This window comes from Chiloscyllium plagiosum, unplaced genomic scaffold (assembly GCF_037043375.1).
Source record: "Chiloscyllium plagiosum isolate Xiang-an unplaced genomic scaffold, Cpla_swu_hap1 HiC_scaffold_5, whole genome shotgun sequence".
Lineage (NCBI taxonomy): Eukaryota > Metazoa > Chordata > Chondrichthyes > Orectolobiformes > Hemiscylliidae > Chiloscyllium > Chiloscyllium plagiosum.
In genome coordinates, this window is record NW_028270143.1 from 14,203,743 (window position 1) to 14,218,369 (window position 14,627).

Here is a 14,627-nt window from a genome sequence, read left to right on the forward strand (position 1 = left end):
TAAAGGAGGAAAGTGAGGTAGCGAGAGATGGAGTAGGATGGGAATTCCAGAGATTGGACCCTAGATAGTTGAAGATACAGCCACCAGTCATAGAGTAATTACAATTGGGAATGCAAAAAAAAACGAATTAGAGAAGCACAGATATGTTGGAGAGTTATGGGGTTTGAAGTAATTAACAACATGGAGGTTGAGACCTTGCAGGGATTTGAGAACAACGATGAGAATTTTAAAATCAAAATGTTGCTTGACTAGGAGTTGATGAGGGTCAGTAAACATAGGGATGATAAGACAACAGGAATTAGACCATAAGATGTGGGAGCAGAAGTAGGACAATTGAATCATCAAGTCACTTCCACCATTAAATGAAATCATGGCTGATCTGATATGCCTCAGCTCTACTTTCCTGTCTTATGGCCATCATCCTTGATTCTCTCAATAGTAATCTATCTCAGCATTCAATATATTTAACAAACCAGCCTCAAAGGCCCTCTGTGATAAAGAATTGCACAGACCCATCACCCTGAGAGAGAAAAAAAATCCTTGGCTGTCTTAAATGGGTGACTCCTTAGTCTAATTCTCACACAAGAGGAAACAACCTCTGTTTCTACCTTAGTGGTGCTGGAAGAGCACAGCAGTTCAGGCAGCATCCGAGGAGCAGTAAAATCGACGTTTCGGGCAAAAGCCCTTAATCAGGAATAAAGGCAGAGAGCCTGAAGCGTGGAGAGATAAGCTCGAGGAGGGTGGGGGTGGGGAGACAGTAGCATAGAGTACAATAGGTGGGTGGGGGAGGAGATGAAGGTGATAGGTCAGGGAGGAGAGGGTGGAGTGGATAGGTGGAAAAGAAGATAGGCAGGTAGGACAACTCATGGGGACAGTGCTGAGCTGGAAGTTTGGAACTAGGGTGAGGTGGGGGAAGGGGAAATGAGGAAACTGTTGAAGTCCACATTGATGCCCTGGGGTTGAAGTGTTCCGAGGCGGAAGATGAGGCATTTTTCCTCCAGGTGTCTGGTGGTGAGGGAGCGGCGGTGAAGGAGGCCCAGGACCTCCATGTCCTTGGCAGAGTGGGAGGGCGAGTCGGTCCACAGAGCAGTGTGGTTGATTGGTGCGGGTGTCCCGGAGATGTTCCCTAAAGCGCTCTGTTAGAAGGGGTCCAGTCTCCCCAATTTAGAGGAGACCGCATCGGGAGCAACGGATACAATAAATGATATTAGTGGATGTGCAGGTAAAACTTTGATGGATGTGGGGTTTTACCTGCACATCCACTAATATCATTTATTGTATCCGTTGCTCCCGATGCAGTCTCCTCTACATTGGGGAGACTGGACGCCTCCTAGCAGAGCGCTTTAGGGAACATCTCCGGGACACCCGCACCAATCAATCACACCGCCCTGTGGCCCGACATTTCAACTCCCCCTCCCACTCTGCCGAGGACATGGAGGTCCTGGGCCTCCTTCACCGCCGCTCCCTCACCACCAGATGCCTGGAGGAAAAACGCCTCATCTTCCGCCTCGGAACACTTCAACCCCAGGGCATCAATGTGGACTTCAACAGTTTCCTCATTTCCCCTTCCCCCATCTCACCCTAGTTCCAAACTTCCAGCTCAGCACTGTCCCCATGACTTGTCCTAACTGCCTATCTTCTTTTCCACCTATCCACTCCACCCTCCACCCCCAACCTATCACCTTCATCCCCTCCCCCACCCACCTATTGTACTCTATGCTACTTTCTCCCCACCCCCACCCTCCTCTAGCTTATCTCTCCACATTTCAGGCTCTCTGCCTTTATTCCTGATGAAAGGCTTTTGCCCGAAACCTCGATTTTACTGCTCCTCGGATGCTGCCTGAACTGCTGTGCTCTTCCAGCACCACTAATCCAGAATCTGGTTTCCAGCATCTGCAGTCATTGTTTTTACCCTCTGTTTCTAGGAGAAAGTGAGGACTGCAGATGCTGGAGATCAGAGCTGAAAATGTGTTGCTGGAAAAGCACAGCAGGTCAGGCAGCATCCAAGGAACAGGAGAATCGATGTTTCGGGCATAAGCCCTTCTTCAGGAAGAAGGGCTCATACCCGAAACGTCGATTCTCGTGCTCCTTGGATGCTGCCTGACCTGCTGCGCTTTTCCAGCAACATATTTTCACCCTCTGTTTCTACCTTGTCAACCCCTTTTAAGGATCCTATGTGTCTTCTCAGGCCTCCTCTTATTCTCCTAAGGTCCAAATAGTACAAGGCCAAACTACTCATACTGCATTTAAAAATCCCTCCATACCTGGGATCAACCTAGTGAATGAAACTTGTTGCAAGTTGAGATAGGAGCAGCAGATCTTTGAATGGCCTCAATTTTGCATGGGGAGATCACGTGAATAGGATAGAATAGTTGAAACTACAGGTTCTGAAGAAAGGTCCTTTACAAGATATTGCATGATTTAGAAAGGGTGGACGCTGGAAATTTTTTTGATAGGTGGGGAGACTAGGACCCGTGGGCACAGCCTTAGAATTAGAGGGGGTCAATTTAGAACAGAAATGGGGAGACATTTCTGCAGCCAAAGAGTGGTGGGCCTGTGGAATTTATTGCCGCGGAGGGCAGTGGAGGCCTGGACGTTGGGTGTTTTTAAGGCAGAGATTGATAACTTCTTGATCTCTCAAGGAATTAAGGGCTACAGGGAGAGTGCGGGTAAGGGGATTTGAAATGCCCATCAGCCATTACTGAATGGGAAGTGGACTCAATGGGCTGAATGGCTTTACTTCCACTCCTATGCCTTATGGACTTGAAATGTTGACTCTTTACTCCACCCCCAGAGATCCCATCAGACTTAGCATATGCTTCCAGCATTTTCTGTTTTATAGTAGACAGCTGCATCTTTCTAATGAGACACTAGATTGAAGGCCCATCTGCTGGTTTGGCAGCTTGGGGGATGTAAAAGATCTCATGACTGCACTGCCAACGACGAGTAGAAAAGGAGTTATCCTGGTGACTTGACCAATACCCATCCCTCTGACAAAATGACAAAGCCACAGAGTGTCTGGTCATTATTCATTCATAAATGCTGGCGGAATACAGATGTAAGTCAGAGAACAACAACTGCTGTTTGCGAGGAAGCCCAGGGATGGAGCTAACATCGGCCTCACACTGCAGACCACAAACTGATTTGGAGGTGCCGGTGTTGGACTGGGGTGGACAAAGTTAAAATTCACACAACACCAGGTTGTAGTCCAACAGGTTTAATTGGAAGCACACTAGCTTTCGGAGCGCTGCTGCTTGAGCAGGTGTGTGCAGAGGACACCATTGTAAGATACAGAACTGATAGCAAAAGTTTACAGTGTGATGTAACTGAAATTATACATTGAAAATACAACAAACAATCAAGGCATTTTTCAATGTATACAATGTTACATCACACTGTAAACTTTTGCTATCAGTTCTGTATCTTACAATTATGTGCTCCACAAGCCCCTGGCTCAAGCAGCAGCCCTCCGAAAGCTAGTGCTTCCAATTAAACCTGTTGGACTACAACCTGGTGTTGTGTGATTTTTAACACTGACCACAGACTGTGCAGTCCACAACCGGAAGAAGGAAGAGGCTGCTCCAGGAGACGGGCGGAAGTGACCTCACAGACTGCCCGACAATGGTGGCGTGAGGCGGAGCGTGCCGCTTCCGGTTCTTGCGCAAGGAGAGAGAGAGAGCGCGAGAGTGTGTGTGTGTGTGAAGGGGGGCGGGGCTCTCCAACCGTTCGCCCGGTCGCGCGATGGCGGAGAAGTTCGACAACCTGGAGGAGCAGCTGGAGAAGTTCATCGAGAACATCCGGCAGCTCGGCATCATCGTCAGTGACTTCCAGCCCAGCAGCCAGGCCGGCCTCAACCAGAAGCTGTAAGCCGGGAGGCGGCCTGGCCTGGGCCGGGCCGGGCCGGGCCGGGTCGTCAGATGTGGGCGCGGGGAATGGGGGCAGTGGAGTTGGGGAGAAGCAAAGCCGGGGTAAGGGGGGGGGGGGGGCGGGACTGGGACTGGGACTGGGACTGGGTAGAGGTACGTCAAGGAGACCAAAATAAGGCAGAGGGGTGTTAAAAGTGCCCAGACAGCAAAGTAGTCTGATCTGAAGGTCTTTTGCAGTTGCACTGTGTTCCCTCTGTTCTAAGTTGAAGGTGGGTGTAATTGCAGCCTGCAAAGCTTAATTTCATTGTTCACAACAATGCTGTTTCTTTAAGTTACACTCCAGCTGGATATGGACCTCAAGTAACCTACTCAGGATGCATTTCCATGTCGTAGGCTTTTCCAATGCACATAATTTTATTAATTGGTTTGTGTGCTGCTAGAAGACTTGTTAGCTTAGTTGGCTAGATGGTTGCTTTGTGAAGCAAAGTGATGCCAACAGCGAGTTCAATTCCTGCACCGGCTGAGTTACAGTGAAGGGCACTCCTCAACCTTTTCTTGAACCTGAAGCAACGTAACCCTCAGGTTAAACCAGTTACAGTCATGACACACTGATGAGAGCAGTTCCATGGTCTGGTAACACAATGGTGACTTTACCTTTGCTTAAACAGGCTATTTTGGCCCTGCTGGGTCTCTGCCAGGAGTGAGCAGGTAGGTGGAGATGGAGACCAGAGAGAGAGAGAACAGCAGTTAGGGAGACAAAAGGATAGGTGAATGTGTGCTCAAGAGAAAGAAAAAGTGATGATGACCATAAGTAGGTGAAAACTGGTTTACTGTACTGAAAGCAGTCCATGTCATGACAGGGCCTGGGGTGTGTGGGGTTTGGTAAATGGAACGGAAGAAAGTGTTTAGGTTCTGAACTTATCAAATTTGATATTCAGTCCTGAAGACTGCCTTGGTGGAGTGCTGCAATAGGCCCAAAAAGAGAAGTGAAACATGGTGGTGTGTTAAAGTGGCAGGCAACTGGAAGCTTCAGACTACTTTTGCACACAAAATGAAGGTGTTCTGCAAAGCAGTCACCCAGCCTGTGTTTTGTCTCCTCTGTGTAAAAGAATGAGTAGTGAATACAATAGATTAGATTCAGTGGAGTGCAGCTAAATTGTTGTATCACCTGGAAGGTGTGTCTGGAGCCTTGCAAAATGAAGAGGGACAATGCAAAAGGGCAGGTGTTACACCTTCTGCAATTGCATAGGAAGGTGCTGCAGGGATGTGGGGAGCTGTTGGAAATGGCGAAGTAGTGGACCAGGGTGCCCTGGAGGGTACGGTCCCTATGGAATGCTGACGAGAAGGGTGGCAGTATATGTCTGGTGGCATCCCACTGCAGTTGGCAGAAATGGAAGCTTATGATCCTTTGGCTGTAGATGTTAGTGCTTTGGAAAGTGAGAACCTTATTGGTACTGTTGGAGGGAAGGGAATAGGTAAGAGCAGAAGTGCACAAAATGAGTCAGCCATGGCCAAGGGTCCTGTCACCTTGTCTGTCTTTGCCTCAATGCAAGTTTAACCCACAGCACTATGTCCTGCACTGAGTCGGCAGGATCCATCCTGGCCAAACAGGGATTGAACCCTGTGCAATTTGCACCAATTTGATCAATTTGGGGTATCCAACTAACTGAACAACTATCTTCCTCCTAAGGAGTCTTGTGTGTTGTGACATTGTAAACTTTACATGCATTTTGTAGGCTGGAGCTATAGATAGTGATAAAACATAACAAACTGAAACCAATATAGGGCATTTGGCCCCTTGAGACTGCATCTTTGTTAACTACATTATGGCTGATCATGCCTAATACCATATTCCCACTCTATCCCCATATCCTTTGATATTTTTATATCTGGAAATATCTATCTTGAACAAGCCCAATGACTGCACCTCTACAGCCCTCGGATAGAGAATTCTAAATATTTACCGTACTTTTGGTGAAGGAGTTCCTCCCTATTTCAGTTCTGAGACTTTTTCTTCTGGGTTTAGACCTCCAAGCTGGGGGAACATCCTGCAACTATGGTGTTGGGCCCTGTAAAAACTTTGTACGATTCAATGAGACCACTTTTCATTTTGCCAAACATGACAAAATAAAGGCCAATCTCCTTGATTTAATCTGCCCATCCCAGTATGATTAAATGGGAGTTGAACACCAGAACCTGATAAAGTAAAAATAGCGTGGGTATCAGTGAATTGTTGGTTATATTCTAATTCAGGTTTCAGAATATGGATCTTGTTTATATTTAATGTACTTAGTGGCAATTTAGCAAATCCAGGTAAAATTGTTCACTAGTATAAATAAAAGTGAAGCCTTCTAAAATCTAAATCAAGGTACGTTATTAAATCTTTTAACAGGATTCATCAGTCATCATAGGGTCATTGAGATATACAGCACGGAAACAGACTCTTCGGTCCAACTTGTCCGTGATGACCAGATATCCTAAATTAACTTAGTCCCATTTGCCAGCATTTGGCCCATATCCCTCTAAACCCTTCCTTATTTATGGTCACTGCCTTTGTCTTCCTTCTACTTTTTTAAATTGCTGTTGTTTTGATCTCGCCCCCTTCTTTTCGTTCCCCCCCCCCCCCATTCTGAAACAATGCAACAGCTTATAAAACAGTAACTACTGCTTCTAGAATTTGAGGAAATCAGCTCCAACACTGAAAATATCCCAAAAAAAGGAATAGCTCTTAAACAGCCACAATTTATTCCCATCCACCATCTTGGATTCCTTTCAACATTTTAAAAAATTCTGGGTGTTTCACAACAAGGCTTTGTAAAATAGTCTGTGTTTAAACATTAAGTTAGAGTGTATATTTTACATATAACATTAATCAAGCAAAAAGTACGATTGCCCAAAGATTTTGCTAATAATATCTTGTACAAATTCTTGATTTAATTTGATAGTTTGTGAGTAAAATCATATTTCACTCTTCTTCTCCAGAAATTCTATGATTTCGGGGTTGCAGGATGTCGATAAATGCCGACAACAGCTACATGATATTAATGTACCTCTGGAAGTATTTGAGTAAGTATGAATTATAACTCATAATTTGTGACACAAAGTAAGTCTTGACAAATACTTTTTGCAGTCAAGCTTGCAAGTGTGGACTGAGCAGGGTATTTGTATGAGATATCTGTAATCTGCAATGTATTACTGAATTCTGAAGATCAACTTTCATTTGGTGAGTTTTTAATGTGTAAATAGGTTAATGCCAGTCACTTCAATTGTTTCACAAGTGAAAGTGGTTAAAGTACCTATAGTCTTTACTGTAATTATATTAAATCTTTGTTGTTTAAAGCTGCATTTACATAAGAGTTTATTGCAAAATGGGTGTACTTGAACTATTTTTGTAAATCCAGAATCAAACTTTTTTTTGTAGGGTAAAGTGATAATAAGATTCCCTGAAATTTTTTTAATGTACTTTTAATTTCATCACAGCAGCCTAGGGCTTTGCAGCTTCAATGTCTGGATTATGATTGTTGTCATCAGAAAACTCTTGATAAAGAAATACTTCACTATGAGACTGAATCGCTTTTGGTTTTTCTAACTTAACTGATGGAATCAGCTTTGAAGAGGAAGGCCTCTTAATAAAGTGGGAATGATTGGTCTCGACATCATGGCAGCATTTGGCTGGCAGCAATGAACCCCAGCAAAATTTAAATCAGTTGGAGTCAGGGCAACTCTCCATTGGATGGAGTCATAACTAGGAAAGAAAGGTGGTTATGGTTATTGCAATGAATTATCTCAATCTCAGAACATTGTTGCAGGAGTTCTGAGGGTAGTATTCTAGGTTCAGTTATCTTCAACCATTTAATGACATTGCTGTATCGAGGTGAAAAATGAGGACGTTCTCTGCTTGTACAGCATCAAACACTACTCTCGAACACCTCAGTTACTGAAACAAGCAGTAAGACTTAGACGGCAGTCTGGTAATAGACCGTTGACAGTCATGCCACCCAAGTCGCTGATATTCAGTGGTATTATCATTATTATTTCCTTACTATTAACATTTTTGGGTTGCTATTGACCAGAAATATAACAGCATGAGTCATATAAATACAGCCGCTATCTAAAGCTCTCTGAAGAAGTTTGTTTTTTTACTTGTTCTAAATCTCTTGCATTTAATTTTGGAGCAATGTGGAAATGGAATTGGTAAATCTTCCTCTTCTTTCTCCTCTTTCAAAGTTTAGCATTCAGTCTAGTTAAAGGTTAATAAGGTAGCTGACTCAAATGGTAGGCAATAAACAGCGCATACATGTGAGGAATATTAAAACTGACAATAAGACCTTTTAAATACATAAAAAACACTTCCCAGAAAATTAATCTGGGAAGAGACTACAGGGGAACAAGGAAATGGCAGAGGAATTAAACACATATATTGCTTCAGTTTTTACAGTGGAAGATATTATGAGTATCCCATTAATAGTAAAGAAAAATAGGGAAGAATTAAGTACCACTATCGGAGTAGTAGTATAAGGCTAATGGAGTTGAAGACAGATAAGCCCTTTGACCCTGATGCTTCCTAGGATCCTAAAAGAGGTAGCTACTGAGGTATTGAATACATTAGTTCTAATTTTCCAAAAACCTTTGGATTCTGAAAAACATTGGAAAACCTTCCTATTCAAAAAGGGAGGGAGGTAAAAAAGTGGGTAAGTATGGGGGTTAATTAGCCTGCCATCTGTTATTGGAAAAATATTGGAATCCATTATCAAGATTTAATAGCAACACATTTGAAAATCATAATCCAACCCAGCAGAGTCAGCATGGCTGCATGAAAGGGAAACTGTCTAGCTAATTTATTCAAAGTCAGATGTCACAACACAAGGTTATAATAAACCAGGTTTATTTGAAGTACTTTTGGAGTACTGAAAGCTTGTGATTTCAAATAAACCTGCTGGACTATAACTTGGTGTCATGTGACTTCTGACTTTGCCCACCCCAGTCCATCTCTACATCATAATTTGTTCAAGTTTTTCGAGGAAGTCTCAACCAGAGTAGATAGAGAGGAGCCAGTGAATGTGCTGTATTTGGACGACCAAAGGTGTTTGACAAGGTACCTTACAAAAGGTAACCTAAGATAAGCATCCGTTATGTTGGAGGTTGTATGTAGGCATAATGAATTGGCTAATGGGCAGGAAACAATGAGTGGGGATAAGGGGTTATTTTCAGGTTGGCAACGTGTGACCAGTGGATTCCGAAGACAGTGATTAGTGTTGGGACCGCAACTGTTTAAAATATATATGAATGATTTGCAGGAAGTAATGTAGCCAGATTTGCAGACAACACTAAAATAGGTGGAAAGGCAGTTTGTGAGAAGGATGCAAGCAGTTTACAGAGATATTAATAGGTTATGAAAGTGGACAAAAAGTTTGTAAATGGAGTATAATGTGGGAAAATGTGAACTTGTTCATTTTGGAAGGCAAATCAAAAGAACAGTATTATTTATATAGTGAAAATAACTGCTGGAAGCTTCAATACAGTGCTTGAAACACAGGAGCTAGCACACAGCTGCAGCAAGCAACCAGGAAGGAGAATAGAATGTTGGCCCTTATAGCTTAGGCTTTATGATTATGGAATATGATTAGGGAAGTCTTACTGCAACTGTACATGGTGCTGATGAGACCACATCTACTACTGAGAGCAGTTTTGGTCCCCTTATTTAGGGTAAAAGATAATTTTGGTGGGGGCGTGGGAAGGGGAATTGTCTTGAGCAAAGGCTGGAATTATTTGGAAGCTTGCTCACTGAGGTTTAGAAGAATGAGCGGTGATCTCATTTAAATATATAGGATTTTTAAGGGGATTGGCAGATAAATGCTGAAGAAGGGCTTATGCCCGAAACGTCGATTCTCCTGTTCCCTGGATGCTGCCTGACCTGCTGCGCTTTTCCAGCAACACATTTCCAGCTCTGATCTCCAGCATCTGCAGACCTCACTTTCTCCTCAAAGATAAATGCTGAGAGGATGTTTCACGTTATGGGAGAGTCCAGGTCCACCGGGCATAATCTCAAAATTAAGACTGAGATGAGGAATTTATTATCACGATTGAGTCTTTGGAACTCCTTGCCATAGAGTTGTGGGTGCAAAATCCTTGTCTACATTTACGTTTGAGAAAGATAGGTTCTTGATTAATACAGTGTAACAATTAAGGGTTAAGTGGTAAATGCAAATAAGTGGATATGACAAATATTGAATCAGCCACAATGCTTTTAAAGGTGGAGTAGGCTCAAGGAGTTGAAAGGCTTACTCCTGTTTTTTCTGAATCTTGTTTCATGATAAGTCACTATGAAGAGAGGAAATGCACCGTAAGCAAGGATGGAAATTGCCAGGGCACTTGCCATAACTTTCCAATTCTTCTTAGGTACAGATCTAGTGCCAGAGGATTGGAGAATTCCAGATATTATACCTTTTTGTTTAAAAACCCAGCAGCTACAGGCTAGTTAGTTGAGCCTTAGTGGGAGGCTGTCCTTTGGAACTGATAATTTGGGACACAATTAGCTCACTTTTGCAAATGTGGGTTCTTTAAGGAAAGCCAACATTGAGTTACTGAGGTCAGATCGTGGGCGGCACGGTGGCACAGTGGTTAGCACTGCTGCCTCACAGTGCCAGAGACCCGGGTTCAATTCCCGCCTCAGGCAACTGACTGTCTGGAGTTTGCACATTCTCCCCGTGGGTTTCCTCCGGGTGCTCCGGTTTCCTCCCACAGTCCAAAAATGTTCAGGTCAGGTGAATTGGCCATGCTAAATTGCCTGTAGTGTTAGGTGCAGGGGTAAATGTAGGGGAATGGGTCTGGGTGGGTTGCGCTTCGGCGGGTCGGTGTGGACTTGTTGGGCCGAATGGCCTGTTTCCACACTGTAAAGTAATCTAATCTAAGTAATCTAATCTAATCTAATCTAATCTAATCATGTATAACTAACATATTCACTGAGTTCAACTCAGAAGTTTGACACCCTTATACTGGAGGATTGAGCAGTATTCATGTTACAAGATTCAGGCCCCTCAATGAAGTGCTTAAAGGTGGTTATGCCCTTCAGTGATTGAAACATAGAGATAGTGTATTGATTTTAATTACAATTTTGATTCAGCACCACTTGCCTGTTAGTCAGTTAACCCATCCGTTTTTGTTTTTACGCAGTGCTTAAAGGCTTGCAGATTTTGAAACTGATTAACGAGCACGTTAATTTTTTGATGCAAGTCACTATAATTCCAGCATCAGGATGTGAATGTATTTCTTGAATAAAATAGCATGATAATTTAAGTTTGTTCCAGTAACTGGTTTGAAGGAGTAATGTGGTTGATGTGGTTGCCATGGACTTCCAAAACACATTTAATAAAGTGCTCCAACAGTTTTATAAACAAAGATAGGACTCCTAGAATACAACGGACAGTAGCAACATGGATGTGACATTCGCTGAAAAATAGCAGTGAACAGTTTTCTTTTGGACTGGAGGAACATTTATAGTGGGGCTGCTCAGGGGCTGATGTTGGAATCTAGCTCTTTTTAAATATTAATGACCTAAACTTTGGTGTTAATGGCACAATGTCAAAGTTCCAGATGAAATAAAGATTGGAAGTAATGTGAACTGTGCACATTGAGGAAACTTGTGTAGAATGCAAAGTGGTCTAGACAGGTTTGTGGGAATAAATGGTCAGATGACAACTGAAATTTAATGTAGAGAGCCATGAAGTGACTTATTTTGGTCTGAATTCTAATTCTAAAGAGAATTCAGGAGCAGAGGGACCATTTGCACGAATCATTGGAGGTATCAGGATGATAAAGCATTCACAATTCTGCGAGGTATAAAATATAAAAGCAAATATAAAAGATTGATTCAGCTTCATCCTTGTTTTTATTTCACCACATCTTAATGTTGTGAAGACATTAGAATGCAGGAACAACTTAATGATTCCATGGATGAAAATCTTCAGTTATGTGGATAGTTTTGAAAAGCTGGGCTTGCTCCTCTTGTAGAAGAGAAGGTTAAGAGGAGATTGACAGAGATATTCAGAATTATGAAGGATAGTGAGAGTAGATGGGGAGAAGATATACCCTTGGGAAGAATTAAGAACCAGAGTGCCCATTTAAGGTAATTGAGAAAATCAACATTAGTATGATGAGTAACTTTAAGCAGTGAATGGTTAAGATCTGAATTGCACTACCTGAAAGTTTGGCAGAGATAGATTTAATTATGGCTTTCATGATGAATTGTATGAATTTGATTAAGTAAAGTTTGCAGCACTGTGGTGAAAAAGGTAGGCAATTGGAACTCGAATTGCTCTGGTAAAGAACTAATCCTGTCACGAGTTGAATCACTGCATTTGTACTGTAGCCATTCTGATTCTATGATGTGTTACCCTTTAATTATTGGAAGTAGTCTTTTTTTAAATCAACCTTGTCTCATCCCTTCATAATTCTGGAAAAAAAACAAGACATTTGCATTCTTTCACATGATTTTCCTTGTATTTCTATGTCTTCAATGTGTGCCACATATTTTCAAAACTCTTAGCTTTTATTTTGCAGACTCCAATAGTCTGCAGCACTCTGTAACTGAGGTATTAAGGTTTTATAAAAGCTCATGATTGTCTGAGAATTTTTATATCTATATTTTTTGGGATAGTTCTATTAGTATTTTTACTGTTATCCCAGCTGATGGTAAAACTGGACAAGTCAGATCCCAAAGTGAAACATGGCTAGACTGAACATAAGTTTTATTTTTGCCATTTGTTTACTTTGGTGATCTGTCACTGAACATTTTCTCAAGAGGATGCTGAGAGGTTTATAGAAAGAAAGTAAAGATTTGGGGTGGCATGGTGGCTCAGTGGTTAGCACTGCTGCCTGACAGCACCAGGGACCCGAGTTTGATTCCAGCCTCTGGCAACTGTCTGTGGAGTTTGCACATTCTCCCCGAATATATATGGGTTTCCTCCGGGTGCTTCAGTTTCCTCCCACAATTCAAAGATGTGCAGGTCAGGTGAATTGGCCATGCTAAATTGCCCATAGTGTTAGGTGCATTAGTCAGAGGTAAGTATAGGGTAGGTAAATGGGTCTGGGTGGGTTGTTTTTCTGAGGGTCGTTGTGGACTTGTTGGGCCGAAGGGCCTGTTTTCATACTGTAGGGAATCTGACTTAATTTATTATACAGAAAAAAAAATACACAGTGAAAGAATTGTTTGAAATGATATTTTAAACGTTTAAATGATATATTCCAGAGGCTGGAATCAAACTCGGGTCCCTGGTGCTGTCAGGCAGCAGTGCTAACCACTGAGCCACCATGCCACCCCAAATCTTTACTTTCTTTCTATAAACCTCTCAGCATCCTCTTGAGAAAATGTTCAGTGACAGATCACCAAAGTAAACAAATGGCAAAAATAAAACTTATGTTCGGTCTAGCCATGTTTCACTTTGGGATCTGACTTGTCCAGTTTTACCATCAGCTGGGATAACAGTAAAAATACTAATAGGACTATCCCAAAAAATATAGATATAAAAATTCTCAGACAATCATGAGCTTTTATAAAATATCATTGCAAATATCATTAATAAGATTTCAACTCTTTTGCGCTCAGCAAGAATCGTGCAATATTCAACTTTTGGAGAAGGGTCACCCTGTCTCCACTTTAAAGCAGCTTGTTCAGTTGGCATACTTATAATTGGTCTACTTTGGAAATTTATTTTGCATTCACTCCATGTTGCTTTCTTTAGTTAATGTCTTTTCTTGATATCCTTAAATAGTTGACTAACACAGCTCACTTGTTATTTAACATTGGCTGTTTAAATGCATCCAGAAGGAATTTTCTTCCAAACAATTTGAGACATTTTCACCACCTCAGCTGCTTTGGAGACTGCTATAAATAGTACTTCTGCCGACATTTTCCTCTCTGAATGAAGCCTGTTATTGCCTGACCTTTTTTGGGTTGTTCTGATTTTATGTTGCTTCACTCTTGTTTTTTGCTCCTACCTTTTTGTTCCTAATGCACTGAACTAATAATTGTCTATGTTTTAAAGAGCTTGTTGAAATGCATATAAACAAACCAAGTCTTCCATCATTCTTGCAACGCATCTAAAATGAAAGTACAAAGAATGAAATCTTTTAAAAATGCTCTCCCCTTAACACACAATGTAGAAATACAAAGCTCTATAGATCATCCTTCCACTTAGATTAATAATCTGTTATGAACCTACATCACATTGCAGATACATTAACCTTGGATGCGAACATTAATGTTTTAATAGGCTCACACGAGTAGCTCATTCAACAAATTGTCCTGCTCCATCATTCCATGTGATCAGTGTTGATCCTCTCTTCCACTGTCATAGTCTCACTTTCTCCCATATTTCTTGATATTTTTAAACATATTTTATTGAAAAATAGATTTTTTGCTATTACAAAAAGTACAAAACATTACAAATATATATTAAAAAGCTAAAGACACATAAATAATAACTAACAAATAATATGGCTCAGTGAGGCAAAACACTAGCTCTTGACCATCAAGAGCATTAACTTACATGTTCATATGTTCGCAGTTCCCCCATTCTGGGTATTAGACTTGTAAAACACAATCTTTACGGTTATATAAAAAAAACTCTTATTAGTGTGGCAGCCAGAGCAATGTTTAGGTAGTCCAATAAGGGCTGCCATGTCTTATAAAAATTCTCAGTTTTATGGTGTACCATACATGTAAGCAAATCCAAAGGGATATGCTCCAAAACTACCTTACAC

The 14,627-nt window shown here is 41.7% G+C and overlaps 1 protein-coding gene across 2 annotated transcripts in view; it reads left to right on the top strand.

Moving 5' to 3' along the window:
- The first annotated feature begins 3,672 nt into the window (after positions 1-3,672).
- The window catches only part of med10 (mediator complex subunit 10), a 79,133-nt gene continuing 68,178 nt past the window's right edge, over positions 3,673-14,627 (top strand). The window contains exons 1-2 of one of the 2 annotated variants that reach the window (XM_087987017.1): positions 3,673-3,863; positions 6,849-6,932. In XM_087987017.1, the coding sequence (XP_087843143.1) occupies positions 3,742-3,863; positions 6,849-6,932 (206 nt within the window). In that variant the 5' untranslated portion in view covers positions 3,673-3,741. The remainder of the gene's footprint in view (positions 3,864-6,848; positions 6,933-14,627) is intronic. The other variant, XM_043689633.2, reaches the window with a different exon arrangement.